General features: G+C 41.3%; 1 protein-coding gene across 4 annotated transcripts in view; it reads right to left on the bottom strand.

Annotated features, from left to right (window-relative positions):
• The window catches only part of plxdc2b (plexin domain containing 2b), a 351187-nt gene that overhangs the window by 215141 nt on the left and 114147 nt on the right, over window positions 1-21899 (bottom strand). For all 4 annotated transcript variants that reach the window (XM_059638778.1, XM_048551267.2, XM_048551286.2 and 1 more), the window contains exon 2: window positions 11121-11320. In XM_059638778.1, the coding sequence (XP_059494761.1) occupies window positions 11121-11309 (189 nt within the window). In that variant the 5' untranslated portion in view covers window positions 11310-11320. The remainder of the gene's footprint in view (window positions 1-11120; window positions 11321-21899) is intronic.

The raw sequence follows: 21899 nt of genomic DNA, 5'->3' as shown, positions 1-21899 counted from the left end.
ACAGTCCAAAGATTTGCACGCTAGGTGGATTGGCCATGCTAAATTACTCATGGTGTTTAGGGATGTGTAGATGAGGTGGGTTCAGGGAATGTGTCTGGATGGGATGCTCTGAGGGTTGGTGTGGACTTGTTGGGCCGAAAGGCCTGTTTCCACACTGTAGGGATTCTATGAATCTGTGAAAAAAATCACACAAAAGAAGTAAATAAGGAAACGTTCACTGCAGAAATTTAGCCTTGGGAGAAAAAAACATTTGGCCAAAATCGCTGTTAATTCTCAGAGAATGAAAGAGTAAACTGTGAAATATTCCAGACATCTTCCAGTCTGGTGTCCTGGCACACATAGATAGTTGTCACTAGACACAGATGGTTGACACTAGATACACATGGCTTTCCTGCTTGATTGGCTTCAGATGCAGGTCCTTCAGGATGTTGACAGAATGTCTTCAAAAAGCCTTTTTTAGAGAAACACGCTGTTTCAGCTTTTCAGGTGTCACAGAGAATTTTTCTCAGGATGTTGGCAAAGGCTGAGGCAGGGGATGTTTTATCTGATCACAGGCTACAACCCATCTCAACTTTAAACAATATCAAATAGTCACATGTCTGATAGTCATAGAACTGAGCATAGGTGGCTTCCTGTACATCGGGGAACCAAGCGGAGGCTTGGGGATCGCTTTTTAGAACACCTACGCTTGGTTCGTAATAAACAACTGCACCTCCCAGTCGCGAGCCATTTAAACTCCACCTCCCATTCCTTAGACAACATGTCCATCCTGGGCCTCCTGCAGTGCCACAATGATGCCACCTGTACGTTGCAGGAACAGCAACTCATATTCCGCTTGGGAACCCTGCAGCCCAATGGTATCAATGTGGAATTCACAAACTTCAAAATCTCTCCTCCCCCCACTGCATCACAAAACCAGCCCAGCTCGTCTCTGCCTCCCTAACCTGTTCTTCCGCTCACCTGTCCCCTCCTCCACCTCAGGCCGCACCTCCATTTCCTACATACTAACCTCATCCCACCCCTAAGATGCTGCTTGGCCTGCTGTGTTCATCCAGCTCCACACTTTGTTATCAGGAAAATAAAGGAGCAATCTTGGGGCATGATATCCTGTTGAAATTGGGTTCAGCCATTTTTAAGATATTCGTCTGAAATAGTTACTCGGTGCCTTCAACATGGTTAAGGTCTTCTCATATTGTAATTATTTCACTTTGGAATGACCTCCTGCTACTAAGACCCACTTTATGCATTGACCAGCAACATTTAATCTGCGGACTGTTGGCAGACATGTTTCTAATAAGAAATCCGATTATTTAGATACAGTGTTCCACAATTTATGAATATGTTTGAAAAGCTGAGTTAAAAATGTGCATTAAATGCCAGATCGTGCTTTATTTATGACACAGGACAGTGAATGCATGGAGAATGTGCCTATTTTGACACTCTCTGGGGATACTTTGTTACTTTTACCACGAACAGACTCAATTCTCTAAAGAGTAGCAAAAAGGTAAAATGATAGATGATAAGAAAGACAGCAATTTTTCAAGTTAGGTGAGCACGTTTCTCCAGTTTATCACACTGCAAAATCAGGAGAAGGTAAGTAAATTCTTGTGCTAAAAGCATCAGCTCTGCCTTACAAACAATTCCACAGATTTTTAAGGAATAATAAATTGTCAAGCTAAATAATTAATATTTTACTATACCTCATTCTGTACTATTCCCTGGAAATCATTCAGAGCTAGCATCACTCTGGACAATGGGAATCGACAGATAAATTCATTTCATTATCAGTGAAAATAATAGCCATTTGGGGCAAAAAACATTTTGTGAATGAAAAATTAGAATAGTTTTGACTATATTTACTCACGCTTGAAAGAAATACTTCTGCATAAATGGGTCATTCATTTGTATCTACCACATCTGACTGAACCCAGAATGGCTACAAATTGGTATAAATCAGTCATCATAAATAAGAACGAAACAGGGACCAATTAACCTCCAGTGTAAAAGTGATTGATCTTCATTTTACAGAAAAACTAAAACACCTCCACACTTCTGAGCATTTTTTTGTTGAATCTCTGTTACGGCTGACAGTCTGCAAGTACGCTGTTAAGCAATCTTCAATGGATGCTACTTTTAAGACACTGTTCCACAGAGAAAGCCCGAAAATAGCCCAAAAGGGGGAGAAGATGATGAAAACTATGCATTACAGTCATTCCACTGAAGACGACTTGCATTTCAAAGCTGCTGTAAAGTAACAGAACAAAAACCAACAATGAGCATTTGTTAGAATGCTAAACTGTTCTGCTCATATTATTTTAATTATTTTCTTTTATTTTAACTATTTTCTTTCACAGGCTCCCTGAATGAAGGTTCAATATTTCTAACTAAAAATATATGACAGTTTCCATAAATCTCTCAAACATATTTTTAAAAATGCCCTCAAGATTTCTTTGGTACACAAGACTGAAGAAAAATAGAGTTCCTCATTTTCAACAGATCAATTCAATTGAATCAGTCAGAAATATGAATGGAAAGCTGACAATTGTGTATTATTTACACAGAAAATCATTTTTACTGAGCAGGGATATTTAACTGCTAAATAATCAATGTCTGTATTGTCATGTAATTACCTTTTAATAAGGATGTATAATTTTCAGAGGAAGGGTAATGCTAATACTACCTACCATGAATCACTATCTATCATTTGGTACATAAAAAAACTGATTGCTTAAACCAAAACATACTGAGAGCATGCAGCAAACAGTAGATGTCGAAAGAAAAAAATAGAGTTATGGAAATGTATCTCACAAAAGGAGGTCATTCAGGCCAGAGTCTTGGTTGACTCTGAGAAAACTAAGTATAGTGACACAGTCCTTGTTTACCCTGTAACTTCATCAACCTTTAGTAAGTTAAGAGAAGATAAACAAAAATAAAATATTACTGACAGAAGAGGGATCAAAAGAACAAGGAAGAAGAGGAGCTAAGCAGCCAGAACATAAATTGTAGCGCTGCCTGTTCCAAGTGTGCATTTGTAGAAATCAGATGAGAATAGGATTGTAATTGGCTGGATTGCTTCTTGTGATTGACAAGCTGCTAACGCTTGCTTTACATATTAAAATAACATGGGTAAAGTCTGAGAGGTTGGCCAGCAGAACTGAAATCTAGAAATGTAGCAAGTGTTAAACACCTTCGGAAGAAGGGAGGAAGAGGAGAAAATTACAAAGTAAACCATAGGATGATGTTTATCAACACAGCAAAGCTGATTAAATGGGTCATGGAGTGGTATAATTACATCCTTTCACAAGCCTTGTGAAATACAATACAGTGGATCAAGATTCAGTCATATTGATTAAATACAAATTATTTAGTTGATTACTGTCAGAAGGAAGAGAAAAAAAACTGAAGTTTCAACTTTGGCTGTTACGTTTTTAATCAGGTTAAAAATATTGCAAAATTCAATTTGCTAGAAATTGAGACAGTCAGCTATGCCCACGCTACGTGTGGCTAAAGTAGCTGTACCTTTAGGAAACCCTGTTAGGCCACCACTGACAGCATAAAGTTTTAACATATACTTACTCAAATGAGGAACTATAAAGAGTAGAAGCACCCTTCCTGATGATATGATCAAAGAATGCAGACCAGCATTTATAATTGCTACCACTTTCCCTACCTTTCCATTTTTTATTCGACAGATTAGTAAGGCAAATAACGGACCTGAAAGAGAGTTAAATAATGGATTGAAATCCTAAAATACAACGGGCATTTTTAGTCCTTAATTCTAATATATATGTGTTTGAAACAGGACTGCTACAGAGACAAGATAGTTGCAGGTCTGAGACCAACTGGATGTAACACCTGAAGATGTCAAAGAAACTTCAAACTGCCCAAACTGTAATCCCTTGTGATTATGAAGATAACAAGTGTCAAACCATCCTTCTGCTCAACTGCAGGCCATCCCTTTCATACTACATCCCAAATGACAGGCATAGTTTGCATTTTCTCTTTGAAGAATACACAAGGGGTTGGGTTAAGAAGCCATTTCCAACTTCACAGATGGAGACAACTGTGACTGAATTTTTATTGGATACTTGTTTAAGTTTGACAGTCAGTGTGCCCAGTGAAGTTCAAAGTCAAAGAGTCACCTCTGTGTTACATGGCAAGACCCTAGATGCTGTAAACCCGCTAAAACATGAATCAAGACAAAGAAACTTGAGCCCAAAACCAAACATCTCGGAAATCAACTGTTCAACTACCAATGTCAATGCTATCAGTAACCACTGCCACGGCCACATGTTTAAGTATTCACTCTTTTTGGAAATCACCTCCTCTTTCTAAGTCATGTCAATTTGTGCTGCACATGTACGAATGAATAAAGTCAGTCTTTTTATTCACTGAAGAATGCCTGGTTAAATTGCCAACTGATGAAACATAAGTTCATTTGGCTTTGGGAGAAGGTATGCAAGGTATGCACAACTAACTGAGAGGGATAGGAGACTGAGGAAGGGGAGCCAGTTCATCCCTCCTCACATGGGACATTGACAGTTTTGGATATCCCATCTGGAACGGCAGTGATCTGGTGTCTTGTCAGAGTAAGAAAGACACAGATTACATGAGATAACAAGGTGCAGAGCTGGATGAACACAGCAGGCCAAGCAGCATCAGAGGAGCAGAAAGGCTGACATTTCAAGTCTAGGCCCTTCTTCTTTTTCTGAAGAAGGGTCTAGGCCTGAAACATCAGCACTCCTGCTGCTATGATGCTGCCTGGCCTGTTGTGTTCATCCAGCTCTGCACCTTGTTAACATAGAACATAGAACATAACAGCACAGTACAGGCCCTTCGGCCCTCGATGTTGTGCTGACCTGTCACACCGATCTCAAGCCCATCTAACCTACACTATTCCATGTACGTCCATATGCTTATCCAATGACGACTTAAATGTACCTAAAGTTGCCGAATCTACTACCGTTGCAGGCAAAGCGTTGCCCCCTCGTGCTCGCTGTCACCATCCTAGGAAAAAGGCTCTCCCTATCCACCCTATCTAACCCTCTGATTATTTTATATGTTTCAATTAAGTCACCTCTCAACCTTCTTCTGTCCAATGAAAACAGCCTCAAGTCCCTCAGCCTTTCCTCGTAAGACCTTCCCTCCATACCAGGCAACATCCTAGTAAATCTCCTCTGCACCCTTTCCAAAGCTTCCACATCCTTCTTATAATGCAGTGACCAGAACTGCACGCAATACTCCAAGTGCGGCCGCACAAGAGTTTTGTACAGCTGCAGCATAACCTCTTGGTTCTGGAACTCGATCCCTCTATTAATAAAAGCTAAAACACTGTATGCCTTCTTAACAGCCCTGTCAACCTGGGTGGCAACTTTCAAGGATCTGTGTATATGGACACCGAGATCTCTCTGCTCATCTACACTACTAAGAATCTTACCATTAGCCCTGTACTTTGCCTTCCGGTTACTCCTACCGAAGTGCATCACCTCACACTTGTCTGCATTATACTCCATTTGCCACCTCTCAGCCCAGCTCTGCAGCTTATCTATGTCTCTCTGCAACCTACAGCATCCTTCGTCACTATCCACAACTCCACTGACCTTAGTGTCGTCTGCAAATTTACTAACCCATCCTTCTACGCCCTCATCCAGGTCATTTATAAAACTGACAAACAGCAGTGGACCCAACACCGACCCATGCGGATGAACATTTCCCATCAACTACCACCCTCTATCTTCTTTCAGCAAGCCAATTTCCGATCCGAGGTAATAAAATGTGAGGCTGGATGAACACAGCAGGGCCAGCAGCATCTCAGGAGCACAAAAGCTGACGTTTCGGGCCTAGACCCTTCATCAGACAGGGGGATGGGGTTAGGGTTCTGGAATAAATAGGGAGAGAGGGGGAGGTGGACCGAAGATGGAGAGAAAAGAAGATAGGTGGAGAGGAGAGTATAGGTGGGGAGGTGGTGGGGGGGGGGGAATAGGTCAGTCCAGGGAAGACGGACAGGTCAAGGGGGTGGGATGAGGTTAGTCGGTAGGAGGTGGAGGTGCGGCTTGGGGTGGGAGGAAGGGACGGGTGAGAGGAAGAACAGGTTAGGGAGGCAGAGACAGGCTGGACTGGTTTTGGGATGCAGTGGGTGGAGGGGAAGAGCTGGGCTGGTTGTGAGGTGCAGTGGGGGGAGGGGACGAACTGGGCTGGTTTTGGGATGCGGTGGGGGAAGGGGAGGTTTTGAAGCTGGTGAAGTCCACATTGATACCATTGGGCTGCAGGGTTCCCTAGCGGAATATGAGTTGCTGTTCCTGCAACCTTCGGGTGGCATCATTGTGGCACTGCAGGAGGCCCATGATGGACATGTCATCTAAAGAATGGGAGGGGGAGTGGAAATGGTTCGCGACTGGGAGGTGCAGTTGTTTATTGCGAACCGAGCGGAGGTGTTCTGCAAAGCGGTCCCCAAGCCTCTGCCTGGTTTCCCCAATGTAGAGGAAGCCACACCGGGCACAATGGATACAGTATACCACATTGGCAGATGTGCAGGTGAACCTCTGCTTAATATGGAAAGTCATCTTGGGGCCTGGGATAGGGGTGAGGGAGGAGGTGTGGGGGCAAGTGTAGCATTTCCTGCAGTTGCAGGGCAAGGTGCTGGGTGTGGTGGGGTTGGAGGGCAGTGTGGAGCGAACAAGGGAGTCACGGAGAGAGTGGTCTCTTGGGAAAGCAGACAAGGGTGGGGATGGAAAAATGGCTTGGGTGGTGGGGTCAGATTGTAGATGGTGGACGTGTAGGAGGATGATGCATTGTATCCGGAGGTTGGTGGGGTGGTGTGTGAGAACAAGGGGGATCCTCTTTGGGCGGTTGAGGCGGGGGCGGGGTGTGAGGGATGTGTTGCGGGAAATGCGGGAGACGCTGTCAAGGGCGTTCTCGACCACTGTGGGGGGAAAGTTGCGGCCCTTGAAGAACTTGGACATCTGGGATGTGCGGGAGTGGAATGTTTCATCGTGGGAGCAGATGTGGAGGAGGCGGAGGAATTGGGAATAGGGGATGAAATTTTTGCAGGAGGGTGGGTGGGAGGAGTTGTATTCTAGGTAGCTATGGGAGTCGGTGGGCTTGAAATGGACATCAGTTACAAGCTGGTTGCCTGAGATGGAGACTGAGAGGTCCAGGAAGGTGAGGGATGTGCTGGAGATGGCCCAGGTGAACTGAAGGTTGGGGTGGAAGGTGTTGGTGAAGTGGATGAACTGTTCGAGCTCCTCTGGGGAGCAAGAGGCGGCGCCGATACAGTCATCAATGTACCGGAGGAAGAGGTGGGGTTTGGGGCCAGTGTAGGTGCGGAAGAGGGACTGTTCCACATAACCTACAAAGAGGCAGACATAGCTGGGGTCCATGCGGGTGCCCATGGCCACCCCCTTTGTCTGTAGGAAGTGGGAGGAATCGAAAGAGAAGTTGTTGAAGGTGAGGATGAGTTCGGCTAGGCAGATGAGGATGTCGTGGAGGGGGACTGGTCGGGCCTGCGGGACAAGAAGAAGCAGAGGGCCTAGAGGCCATCTGCATGCGGAATACAGGTGTATAGGGACTGGACGTCCATGGTGAAAATGAGGTGTTGGCAGCCAGGGAATTGGAAGTTCTGGAGGAGGTGGAGGGCGTGGATGGTGTCACGGATGTAGGTAGGGAGTTCCTGGACCAAAGGGGAGAAAATGGAGTCCAGATAGGTGGCGATGAGTTCGGTGGGGCAGGAACAGGCTGAGATAATGGGTCGACCAGGGCAGGCAGGTTTCTGGATTTTGGGAAGGAGATAGAAACAGGCCGTGAGGGGTTGGGGAACAATGAGGTTGGAGGCTGTGGGTGGGAGGTCCCCTGAGGTGATGAGGTCATGAATGGTGTTGGAGATGATGGTTTGGTGCTCGGGGGTGGGGTCATGATCGAGGGGGCGGTAGGAGGAGGTGTCGGAGAGTTGGCGTTTGGCCTTGGCAATGTAGAGGTCAGTGCACCATACTACCACTGCTCCACCCTTGTCTGCGGGATCCAAACTGCTATATCTCCCACAATTCCATTCCTCCGCATTTTGTACAATAGCCTACTGTGGGGAATCTTATCGAACGCCTTGCTGAAATCCATATACACCACATCAACCGGTTTACTCTCATCTACCTGTTTGGTCACCTTCTCAAAGAACTCAATAAGGTTTGTGAGGCCTTCACAAAACCATGCTGACTGTCCCTAATCAATTTATTCTTTTCTCGATGATTATAAATCCTATCCCTTATAACCGTTTCCAACACTTTACCAACAACTGAGGTAAGGCTCACTGGTCTATAATTACCAGGTCTATAATTACCCCTTCTTGAACAGGGGAACCACATTTGCTGTCCTCCAGTTATCTCAGATTCTCCAGCATTGGCAGTTCCGACTATCTCTAAAACACAGATTTCATGACCTATCCTCCCTTGTTAATTTCTTTTGCATTCCATTGTGCTAGTTACTGTGATTTGTGTCAGTTCATTTCTGGCAGCAGATTGTATCTAATTACTGTTTCTCTACCTATGAAACCAGCAGTCAGTACATATGGAGAAATCTATACCTGAGTTAGACATTTCAAGAGGAAGATTTGAATACACCATCTATTTCTGGCTGTAGGAACATTTTTCAAAATTCCAGCAATATTCTTCATATCTGTAGAAAGCCAGGCTACTTAGAATAATTGAAAGAGACAATGATAGTTAAGGGGAGGTGATGGCCCAGTTGTATGATCACTAGATTGTTAATTCAGGAAACTGAGCTAATGCTGTGGAGACTTGGATTCAAACTCCCCCCATGGCAAACCAAAAATAAATGGAATTAAGAGTCTAATGGTGACTATGAAACCATTGCTGATTGTTCAAAAAAAACAATCCTTAGGGAAGGAAACTGCTATCCTTACCTGGTCTGGCCTACAAGTGACTCCAGACCCACAGCAATGTAGTTGACTCTTAACTGCCCTCTGGGCAATTAGGGATGGGTAATAATTGCTGGCCTAGCCAGCACTGCCCTCGTCCCAAGGAAAGAAAATTGCAACATCTGTAAAAGTCCTAAAGTCAAAACTGTAGTGTTTGGACCATAACACCATATTCAGTTTGACAAGTTTAAAAAAACTAACTAAAATTTAACCAAAAGGGTAGGAGGAGATATATGGCAGAAATTAAAGCTCCCCTCATGTGCAGGCTGTGTGATGGGGTAACAGGGCCTGAGGTGGGAGTCCATCATTAGCCAAACACCCCATGATCAAGTTTGGGCTGAAACAGGTCGAGGGCAGTCTTCTCACTGAGTGGCCAACTGAACCTTTGCATTGCCACTGATAGCCACTTAGCAGCCTCATCCCATCAGTGGTGGCATTCAGTCACAGCGATGGATAGGCACAATGTAGACACACCACCACTTAAACCCTGGTACAATGTTTGCAGCCTAACAGTGAAGGGTTTACTTCATCCAGCAGAGGAATACATCGATGGAAAGGGAGGGACTGGCAGGAAGCCAGCAACCCTCTCTTCCTGAAATTCACCACTACCCTTGGGAGGTCTTCATGACTGGTGTTGGCAATCCTATTCAAATCACTTTTGTCTGGTTCCAGCAATGATCCTCATCCTCGAGTCTCTTGCAGTGCCACCGGTGATCATCTTACCCGTTCGCACTGCCTGCCTCTGATTAGGTGGCATAGGTTGGTCATTCATTCTACACTAGAAACAGTTGGGAGAGAACATTGCTCTTTTAGAGCTGGAAAACCACGGTGCACCCAGAACATGGGCATCCTGCCTAATATACATATTTTGTCATGCCAAATTTTGTTCATAACAATGTAATCAAGGAATTATCGAGGAAGATTCTTGGCCTGTTTTGTTCCAACCATCACCACTGGAATCATGAGGAATTTTGGGGCACTGCCTAACCTCTACCCCAAGACATGTGGGAGTTTTTAAACAACAGTGTTGATTCTAACCGCTTTTATTAATAACTCCAAAAAATGACAGCTTTCCTCAAAATAAATCAATGGCTGTGTCTGAAATGCTAAAGAGGAGTAGCACTAGTTTTTCTAATATTTATTATGTTATGACCCAGTACATTCTGAAATTCTTTAACCTTAAACTAACTTTAACATTTTAAAATATAACCACAAGAAGGATGCACAAATATGGTTGAGGACCATCTAAGTTCTTTTGTGGATTGAAGCACTCCCCTTTCTCTGGAGGAAAGTAAATGACCATCCAGAATGATGCTGATCCTGCTGATCCAATGACTTTTCTTGCAAAGCAATCAACAGCGAAAATTTCAAATTGAATTGGTCTTTCACACACAAAAACCTGGGCTCTGTAAAACCTTCCAGGCATGAATGCCACCACAGAGGATGAATAATCTACCAAACTATCAATTTTAATTCGGCAAAAGGACTTTGAATTTGTGGATGTGACCACGAGAAGACCATGCTTTCCATATGTTTTTAAAACACATCAGAAAACTGCTTTATGGTAAGAATTGAATAGTGTCCATTAGAAAAACAATTGAATCAGCTGCAATTCAACTGATCATCCAAAGTGCGAAACTGCAAAACCTAAAACGTGGAAGAAGTAATATCCCTAACTTCTAGTTCACGTGGGATTCAATTACATGGTAATTTGAGTACAAATGACCTTACATATTAAGGAGAATCCTCAGCAGTTCAAGGCATTTGCTTCAGTCAAAGCAGCAACTCCTCTAAGGAACTACAGGCCTTCTATAAAGGAGAGACTAAGACAACTGTACATTTGTAATCATATTGTTTATCCTCATCAGTATTTAAATTTGTGCAAGGGACAATGTGTATAAGTCAAGTAAGTAAGATATTACTAATTTAAACCTTCGAGGCAAGTGTGGGGAAATAAATAACTTTGCTAATTTTAAAAATGACATAAAGCTTGCTGCTGGCAAATTTGCGAGTTGGGCAATCTCTCTGAAAGGTAAGAAAACACACATGTCTCAGACACAAAACATAATGATCATGAACGGCAATAAAGTGCATAAAGTTCTGTCCATGTCAGATCATCTATAACATTTCTAAAGCATTTCTTAAAATATGTATGACATAGTTTCTCTATAATACTTCATTATAACAAGCATACCTCAATTTTTGTATCATTGCTATTGTCCTCAGCACGTTGAATGTCAAAGATTTTAGTCGGATCTGCAAAGTCCTGTTCTGGACTAGCTCTGTTCGTATCCACTGATTTGGGTGGCTGCTGTCGCTTCCATCGGTGATTATAGCTTTTGAGACCTGTCAAGATATCTGAAGGCAACCTCTGGCTAAACATGTAGAACACTCCTAGAATAAAAACAGACAGATGTGAGGTAACATGACATATTCTATTAATTAAGGGAACACAAACAGAAATTTCAAATCTGGAACTACTCATTGAGCATAAATGCATAAAAAGCAGCTGAACACAAGATTAGGGACCTTGTCAACTGGTGTATCTTTTAGGCAGAATGTCTGAAACTGGAAGAGAAAATGAGATTCATAAAAGAATGGGACATTGAATATCCTTTTGAGGAGGTGTAAATTTGGTGGAAAATTCAATGAATATGCTTACGAAAGAGTTATAAAAGATTGCCACTTGTCAAGCGCATTATATAACTACAGAATGGGGCAAAATGATTTATAAGCAAGGAAGTACATTTTGATTAAATTTATTGTTTTAATGAGGCAAATGCAACAATCACCATGAAACTACCATCAATTTTCATTTAAAAAGTATATTAACTTTATTAATATCCTTTTGCGAAGAAAGTTTGCTATCCTTACTTGGTCTGGCCTACAAATGACTCTAGGGCCATGATAACGTGATGGCTGAACAAGCCATTCAGTTTGTAGTTATGTTCGGGCAACAAACACAGGCCTTATTAGTGATGGGCACATCTCATGAAAGAAATACATTTCTTATTTCTTTTCTTGGAATTGATCAGATTTGCTGAATCTCATGAAATTCTTTTGCATTTTTCAGAAAATTTATCTGCTGGGTTTGATATTTTTGAGACTGCCCCAGTATTGGACACGATAATGATCTGCTGCGTCTTTTGCACTTCCAGAGAGAATTTTGTACGGAATTGGCACTAACACAATTTCAGTAGCGTGTTGTCTGTTGCTACAAGGACATGATTTTTTTTTTCCGTAAATATTTGACTCCCTTTATAGCAGAGGCGCAGGCCTAGTGGTATTATCGCTGGACTGCTAACCTGGAGACCCAGAAAACATTCTAGGGACCCTGGTTCAAGCCCTGCCACAGCAGGTCATGAAATCTGAATTCAATAAAATATCTGGAATTAAGAATCTAACAATGACCATAAATCCATTGTCAGGAGAAGAATCCATCTGGATTACTAATGCCCTTTCAGGAAGAATTCTGCCATCCTTACCTGGTCTTGTCTACATGTGACTCCAAACCTACAGCAATGTGGTTGACTCTGGACAATTAGGGATGGGCAATAAATGCCTAGCTAGCAATGCCCTCATACTGTAAATGAATTTAAAAAAGACACATTTTTGTAAAGAATCCTGTCCAAATGGTGCTGGCAAAAATGTTTTGAGAGAAACCATGACCTTATTTTGTGGTCTTTACAGCTATAGATGAATAAAACATGGCTGAAGTGACTGAAACAGTGGTGTTATTAGGACACACGCTAGCTTTTAACTATCTATATTCACTGCTATAGATTCAAGCATACTTAGGACTGTTTACAGGATTCTTGTTGGCCAACATCATCGTGCTGCCATAAAACTGTGAAAATCATGTCGCATACATTTGGATAAATTCAAAAGGATATCATTGAGGTGTCTTCCAAATATATATTACCACAAAATGACATACTAACATTCACTGAAGGCCATTCTTTTACTCCTATTCATGAAAGTCCAAGTCAATCAATCTCCTAACTTCAATTTGACATCTGATAAACGTTAGGCAATTACATCCCATAACAAGCACCAACTCACACCAATAGATCTAGATTACATGTCTGCTAAAGTCAATAGATATGAAGCTGGAAAAGCACAGCAAGTCAGACAGCATCCGAAGAGCAGAAAAATCAATGTTTCGGGCTGAAACCCTTTCTCAGGACTGGGGTTAGGAAGGGAGCGCAGAAGTAAATACAGGGAGAGGGATGGGGCTGGGGGGAGGGTATGTGGGATGGCGATAGGTGGATGCAGGTAGGAGGTTATTGTGATTGGTCAGTGGGAAGGATGGAGTGGATAGGTGAGTAGGAAGATGGACGGGTTGGATCAGATCAGAGAGGTGAGGAGGAGGGGAAAGGCTTCCAAGGCAAACTACCTGGTGTTGTTCCTCCAGTTTACATTTGGCCTCACTCTGACAGTGGAGGGGGCCAAGGATGGACATGTCACTAGGGAAGTGGGAGGGAGAACTAAAATGGATGGTAACCAGAAGGTCGGGTTGGTTGGTGCGTACACAGCATGGATGCTCTGCCAAATGGTCCCTGAGTTTGCGTTTGGCCTCCCTGATATAGAGGAGATCACAGGGAGCAATGGATACAATAGATCAGGTTGGATAAAGTGCAGGTAAATCTCTGCTGGATTTGGAAGGATTGTTTGGAGCCTTTGACAGAGGTGGGAAGGGAGATGTAGTGGCAAGGGAAAGGTATCGGATGTGGTGGAGAGGTCAGTGGGGAGTGTAGAGCTGACAAGGGAGTCACAGGGTAAATGGAACTTGCAGGAACTGGACAGCGGTGGGGAGGGAAATATCTTTTTGGTGGTGAGGTCTGATTGTAGGTGGTAGAAATGTTAGAGGATGATGCGATGGTTGAATGGCAAAGCACACTAAATGGGCCAAATGCCCTAAATTCTGTTCCCATGTCTCATGGTCTAACATAATCAAGATTGCTCTCACACGTGTTATTCTCTCTCCCACCTTCTTTTGTCGAGCAGAAGGTATAAAAGTTTGAATATACATACGAATACATTCAAGAAAATCTTCTTTTCCACTGTTATTAGACTTGAATAGACCTCTCAAACATTAATGTTGAGACCTCTCTCTGCACCTTCTCTGTGGCTGTAACACTACATTCTGCAATCTGTTCTGCTAGCCTGATGCATTTTGTATGGTATGATCTGCCTGTACGGCACACAAAACAATATTTTTCACTATATCCCATTACATGTGACAACAATAAATCAATCAATACAAGAAATTGAATATTAAATACTGATACAATAATGATAAAGCTGATCCAATGACTGAAGGCTATCAATAATAATACTCTTCTGGAGAGTGAGGGAAGTTGGTGTGACTCGGCACAAATTGTACAAAGTTCCATTTGATCCAATGTACATTACACATCCTGAAATAATGCATATTTCCACTGATACTTTCTACACATTCATCATTTTCACAAGACACTTTCATTAAACATGCAGGAAATTATACCACCTGCTGCATCAGATATCAATATGCAAACAAATGGACACTAAAATCACAGCAAAAGAATTCTGAAGGCTAGTATCTCATCAAAAAAACTGTCTTTTTTAAGGAAATTAGAGAGTGCCAGCAATTATTGTGCTTTGCACTGGCTCTCTTGGATAATGCTAAAAATCTCAGAATCAAATTTCCTGTTGTCTTAAACAAGATATCACATATCAGAGCATCACTGCTGTGCAATGCTCAGTTTAAGTTATTATAGTCCAGCAGGCCAGGATCATATTCATCTCTAAAAAGTTTTAAATTCAATACAGTCACCAAACTGAGTGCAAGTTTTGTGATGGATGAGTTATTTGTTGTTTCAAATCAGATGTTTAAAGTCATATTTCTTCAGAACAGATTAAAATATCTCTTCACTGTCTTTTACAAAGGCAACTGTTGCTGCACTTCTGTACTTGCACTTTGACCTCTTCTATTACAGCATAAACACCACGAAATGTTACCACTGAGAGTCACATTGTTCTGACCTGCTGATTAAACGTGTTCCACAGGGTTACTTGCAAAACTTGTAGTTTCTTCCGCAAACTCATGTCGTTGCCACGTTCTTCTGAGCTGTTTCTAAAACCTGTCTATATTGGGCGGGGGGGGGGGTCGTCTTACAAGTGTTTTTTTTCTCAAAGAGATTATTATTTTTGTAACATGTTCTGTTTTGACCTTTTCCTAAGTTTACTTTCATATTCGCATCATGGCACACAATCAGCATGAGTCACAAGCAAAACTGAGCATAAGGCTTGTGCGTCATGACAGTTATAAACTAATTAGCATTTTTTCCTGTGAAAATGATATGATCAACAAGTATAAAACTAACTGATCAATGCAAACAATATGTCAAATTCACTAGAAAGGAAATAAATGATACAAATAACTTTTCCTATAATGTAGCACATTTCAACTTGTAGTATCGATTATCTAGTTCAAACCCTCCCTCCAAAGTTTCTTTCAATACCTTCAGCGTACAGAATCAATACATGTTAGTGGAATCAAATCAGCATCATGACACTGTGCACATTATTCTGTGTTGCTTCTACTTGAGAATAACAGCATCCAATTATCAGGGAGCAAAGAATTTCAAATGTCAAATGTTGTCTGACTTTCCCATTGCTGTTGCAATGATGTGAATATTCTTGTTCAGCTACTTAGAGAAACAATTACAGGAATAATTCTATGCTTAACAAAACAGTATAATATCCAACGTTAAGAAATGTGTGACAAGAAGTGAGAATGCATTATACCTATCTCAACCACTGTGTGAGGCAACCACATGTGGAATTTAATGGTTGCCGCAATGGGCTGTCCACCCACTGGAGAGTCAGTGGAAACACCACAGTGCCAATTGTCTATTGGTATTAAGTCCCAATCAGGTAGTCACTGATTGGGCTTCCAGGTCTTGCAAGGAGACTTTTTACCTCTGACCCATTCAGTTTCTGGCAGTGTCCAATATTCTCCAATCTTTGCAGCATTGTCAGTGTTGGCATGGCAACAGGCCCCAGGAGGAGGATCTGCACTGGATTCTCTGGTTGGTCTTTTCTTGGGGCACAGGCTACTCAGGCAGTATGAACAACTTCCATTCACTAGGCTGGATGCATGCCTGTCAGATTCACCTGGAAACTCACCTGAAACTAGTTGAATATCAGCAGTGATGATATAAAGTTTAAAGTTTATTAAATATATTAACTAGTCCGGCCTCAATGTGTTTTCTGGGCAGGAAGACTACAATCAATCCTTCCTACTTAATTGGAAATGTTCAGGAAAGGAACAGGCTACCTACCCTGAATCATCCTGCACCATTACATGGCCATCCCGCTCCCATTTAAATCCCCCCACGTTTCACTTATGGAAGGCATAGTTAAATTAGAATAACTCCCACAACCCGAAATACAACCAAGGAACATCAAACAGAAAGAACTGATATCAGTTATTATGGTATTCCACATTTTTGTCATCGCCAATTACCACCAGTTCGATAAAGTACAATCTGAATGCATCACTGTATTATGAGAGTGACCGATGTCCTACTTCATCACACTGTTTTATGAATGAAGAGTAGCACTGGCAGGCCTGAATGGGGCTGTGCTGGTAAAGATGAGTGGCACCACAGTGTCTGGAAATGTGTTTACATGCAGTTAAGTGAGGCTTCCAAAAAGCCCCTGAGAGGAACAGTTCAGTGCTATAGGTCAACGAGGGTAGCAGAGGGTAACAAAGCCTCACTACTAGGTAACCTATGGCTCAGGAGGCAGAAACAGAAACCAGCACCTTTAGAAAGATAGGACCATCCAGAAAGTCAGTGAGTGTGCACATTTCTGTCAGATCAAAACAAGGCACTCGGAGAGATGAAGGACCTCTGTGTAGCTACTTGGTTGATAATTCCTTCCTAACACAGAACTTATTGGAATATAAAATACACTGACTGACAGAATTTTTGTGGCACTGTTTAAGATCTGACTTTTACAATGTACGAACAACAATAATCAGTTCTGTCATTTCTGAGTGATCCTGAAGTACAGTTGTAAATCATGATCATTAATTCTTTTAGTGCTGTAATTACGGTGGGCTAGGTCAGTTAAGGTTGAATATATCGTGGCGTTCTGACATATGTAACTTATTTGACTGGCTAGTATGTCATATCATGTATATGGCAATCTCCATTTAATTATAAAATAACTAAACAAAGAACTGTGGATGGTGGAAATCTGAAACTAAAACAGAAATTGCTGCAGAGACTCAGCAGTTGTGGCAGCATTTGTGTTGAGAAAACAGAGTTAACATTTTGTGTCCAATGTGTTCTGAATGTCTGTTTTTGCTACATTAGGTTCACTGTCAATTCTTCTATTATTATTTTTCAGCCCCTGTATCCTCTATCAGTCTAGCATTACTAGTTACAAGGCATGCTTTTGAACTTACCTGGGAGATGTTCCCACATCCACATTGTTCTCTGGATCTTTGTGACTTCTTCATGTACCCTGCATTCTGTTGAGGTATTCCCACTGATAAAACTAGGCCCAATTAGTCCCTCCACACTCTTTGGTTGTCTACTCATCTTTCCACTACTCTACTGCAATATATAGAGTATTATTTGCTGCACCCATACTGTCAAGCAGAAACCTTCACTTCAAATGTGGCTCTGTTTAATGATCCATTGAAATCTTCCTTTGATAAATTCACTATGCAAAGTCTGACCTGAATAAATGAATCACTTAGAAGCTGCTGAATGCTACATCAATTCCTCATTGCTGTCTTCAAATGAAAATTTGCTATTATCATCAATTCGCAATAATGTTCAGTAATCTATTTCTAAAGGAACTAGATCTTCAGATCAGCACAAATCTAGATAATAGTCCATTAATGTTTTCTGCCATCATCAAATAACTGTTTACTTATGGCCACTTTTCTACTAAATTTTAGTAGAGACTGGAAAATACAGTTGATAGGAATGTTCATGGAGCTCAGTTTGGGTTATGACCTTAAGTAGCTGCTCTCATCTGTCAGCATGTATGTATCAGCATGTTTCAGTTGATAAACATTCTACAACCTGAATTAGAACACTGAAACTTGGAGCTACATGCCAGGAAATGATGTGGATAATTTTGGACTTAAAAATTAGACAGGCATAATGGGCAGCTGATCTGGTATAACCTATGTTTAATGCAAAGCATCTTTAAATGTGACATAAAACTGAAGCTGTAATTGGATGAACAAAGCATCTCGGCACAATTTGAAAAGGGGTAAATTAATTTTCCCCTGTCTCAACCAACATCTTTACCAAAAGCTATTTCATTCATCTCATTGTTAATTATGGGACCTTGCCAAGAAGAAACTGTCACTTTGCCAACAAACCAGCAATTCACATGCTTCTAAGTAATTCATTCTTTGTGATACTTGATTGAAGCAAGGAGCCACCAAAGCCAAATAGTGTGGCCAGTGATCACACAGTTTGGTGAAATACTAAATACCATCAATTCTTCACGTTGTAATTAAATGTGGAAGCTGGCAATCCCATGCAGTACCAGATGCTGCACAGTCAGAAGGGCTGTCTTTCAGTCTGGATAGTAATTTGAGATCCTAATTGAAGCCCTGCACCAGTATGTGTGCACAAGCAGGACAAGTGCAGCAAACTTTGTTTTTACTGGCATCTTATGATAGGCACTCTCGATAAGCTGGCAAACATTATATACCTGAGATACTGAAAGTTTACTTATTGCAATCTCCGCAGTGTACGAGTCAGCAGTTAAGGGTGTGAGCGAGAAGGGTCTCTGCCACTAAGTTTTATTTTAGGTATTTTAAGTGATTTATGCCGTAAGTAAAGCATATCCCTGCATTACATTCCTATTATTCAGCGTGCGTTTTATAATGATTATGCAGACATCTTGATCAACCAGAATATGTCATCGACACAGAACCCACGGGGGCCAGTTAATAAAATGTTTGGTGTAACAGTGAAGCTTTTTAGATTACAGATTTGTTATTGAGATATACAGGAGCCAAAAAAAGGTGTAATAACAGCCAAAAAACAATTTTTTTTTGTATATGATCACTACCTGATACTTTAGTGGAGTGAATTTTACCAGCAGCAAAATATGTACATGAGACAAAATACAGATTGGAAAGGAAACCTGGGACTGAGATATAGACAGAGAGAAAGAGAGAGGTAGATAGAAAAAGTGAAAGAAAAAAAAACAGTTTTAAATCTCCAACATTAACTTCTGAAGGAACAGAACACTGCCCATAAAATCAAGCTTTCAGAGCCAAGGAGATTTCTAAGGTGTAATTATCACTTAACATGCTATAAAAATTCACTTATGCCTGAATGATTAAACCTCATTGTTTTCTGCTGCAGTTAGTGGATTAACAGCAGAACTTCACACCTTTACATGGATTCCAATACTTAATCCATCAGCAAGGTGTTGGTGAGATGCACCATGTGGAGCAATAGGATATCTCAGACCACAACTTCTAGATTTCCTTAGGATCGGCACGCATTGGAAGCAGTTTAGCAAGTTACTGGACTAATACCTGGAATAAGTGGATTACCTTTTGAGGAAAGCTTCGACAGCACAGGCAGCCCCTAGAAACATTTGAGGTGAATTAATTGAAAGATGTAAGATCCGGAGGGGGCTTAGCCAGATTGACGTGGAAAGGATGATTTACAATGTTGGAGAATTTAGAATAAGGGGCTATAATTTCAAAATCAGGATGTTGGCACATTTAATACAAAGGTAAAACTTTTTCTCTCAGACGGTCAAGTGTCAATGTAGTTTCTTCCTTAAAATTCAGAATCTTTGAACATTTATGAGGAAAAGGTAGATAGATTCTTGATAAACAAGACAATAAAAGATTATCTAGGGTGTGAAGGAATGTAGAAGTTAAAAACAGGGCAAACATGATCCTATTGCAGAGCAGGCCTGAAGGACCGAATGGCCCACTCTCGTTCCTTGTTCAGAAATCACACGATACCAGGTGATAGCCTAACAGGTTTATTTGAAAACACAAGCTTTCGGAATCTTGCTCCTTCTTCAGGTATTACTGACAGGGGTGGCATCAGACACAGAATTTATAAGTAAAAGACCAAAGGGTCACTCCACTGATGAGGATGTACTAAACAAACCTAAGATGCTGTTAAATCTTTAATTAGTTAGAAGGTTTTAACTGATTAATATGTATGTGTAAATCCCTGAATTCCTTTGAAGACACTGACTTGAGATAACTAAAGGTTTTATCTGTGTAAAGAAGAGGTGACATTGAAGAAGGAGTAAGACTGCGAAAGCTTCTGTTTTTTCAAATAAACCTGTTGGACTATACAGATGTCATGTGATTTCTGACATTGTCCACACCAGTCCAAAACCGGCACCTCCACATCATTGTGATTGGAGATAATGGGAACTGCAGATGCTGAGAATCCGAGATAACAAAGTGTGTAGCTGGAAGAACACAGCAGGCCAAGCAGCATCTTAGGAGCACAAAAGCTGATGTTTTGGGCCTAGACACGTCATCAGAAAAGTGGGATGGAGAGACGGTTCTGAAATAAATAGGGAGAGAGGGGCAGGCGGATTGAAGATGGATAGAGGAGAAGATAGGTGGAGTTGCAGTGGGAGAGAGATGCCCTGAGGTTTGTCCGGACAGAGCAGGGTAACTTCTTCAGGTTAAGTTTCCCTGGAAGAGGCTTCACAGTGAGGTTAAAATTGTGATCATTGTTCCTTTTTCACAGGTTCATGATGCTAACGGGGCAGGGTAGTTAGGGATAGATTGTGTTGCCTGCTGCCATGGCTAGGAGATCTGAAGATTGTCTGCGCCTGCCCAGGGTCAGGATTAAAAAAAAATCCTTTTGGCTGAAGGTGATGCTGGAGTGGGAGGGGGGAGGATACAGTTGCTGTGACTTGATAAGGAACTAACAAAATCAGTACAACAGGGAATGATGTTTGGTGAGCACATTTGAAGACTTCAGGTTCAAATTAAAATATGGTATAAAATGAAAATAAAAATATTTGTTGTTTTTGATCTCTCACAACTACATAGATATGGCTACCGACTAACCAAAGTTAGGATCTAAGTATTCCACAGTACAAACCACTTTTAAAGACAGACAGAATTGCATAGAATCTAAGGTAGCCCTGTAGTAAAGGGTGACATAAGAATAATTATGAGGAAATATACTCACTTTGAAGATCATGAAGTGAACTCAGTGTGGGTTGAGATTAGACAATAGACAATAGGTGCTGGAGTAGGCCATTCGGCCCTTCAAGCCAGCACCAGATTAGGAACAGAAGGAATTGAAAATATTGGTGAGAATTGTTTCTACATCTCCTACATCTCCTAATCATACTGTTGGATAAGCATTAATCAAGAAATTATTGGAGCATTTAAAAAGGTGACACAATAATTGTGGGAGAGTTTAATTTTCAGAAAGACTGCACCTGTGACGAGGGTGGGTGAGAAAGTGAATTTATAGGAGGTTTTGTGACAGTTCCTGGAGCAATTCATGATGAAAGAAACAATAGCTAAAGCCATTTTAGATTAAATATGCATAATGAGGCAGTGTTAATTAACAATTTCATCGTTAAATATCCATGACCTGATGTAATTGAAACCTATGTTCAATTTGAAAGTAATATAATACAGTGCTTAAACTTAAACAAAGACAATTCCAGAGGGGAATACTGGTTAAGGATGATTGGGCGAATAGACTAAAAAGCATGGCAATAAATAAACAGTGGAAAAGATTTAATGAAATAATTCAAAATATTCAATATAAATAGATTCCACTGAAAACAAAAACTCACCTGGAAAGATCCATCCATGCCTTAAGCAGCATCCTAAGGATTATATCAGACTAAAAGAGGAGACTTTGAAAGGTTGCAAGAGAATATGAGAAAATCTGAGAATTGAGAGCATTTTAGAAACTAGCAAAAGGTCAACAATAAA

Source organism: Stegostoma tigrinum, chromosome 2, assembly GCF_030684315.1.
Source record: "Stegostoma tigrinum isolate sSteTig4 chromosome 2, sSteTig4.hap1, whole genome shotgun sequence".
Taxonomy (NCBI): Eukaryota; Metazoa; Chordata; class Chondrichthyes; order Orectolobiformes; family Stegostomatidae; genus Stegostoma; species Stegostoma tigrinum.
The sequence above is the reverse complement of the archived record's forward strand: the minus strand, read 5'-3'. Positions and strand labels throughout refer to the sequence as shown.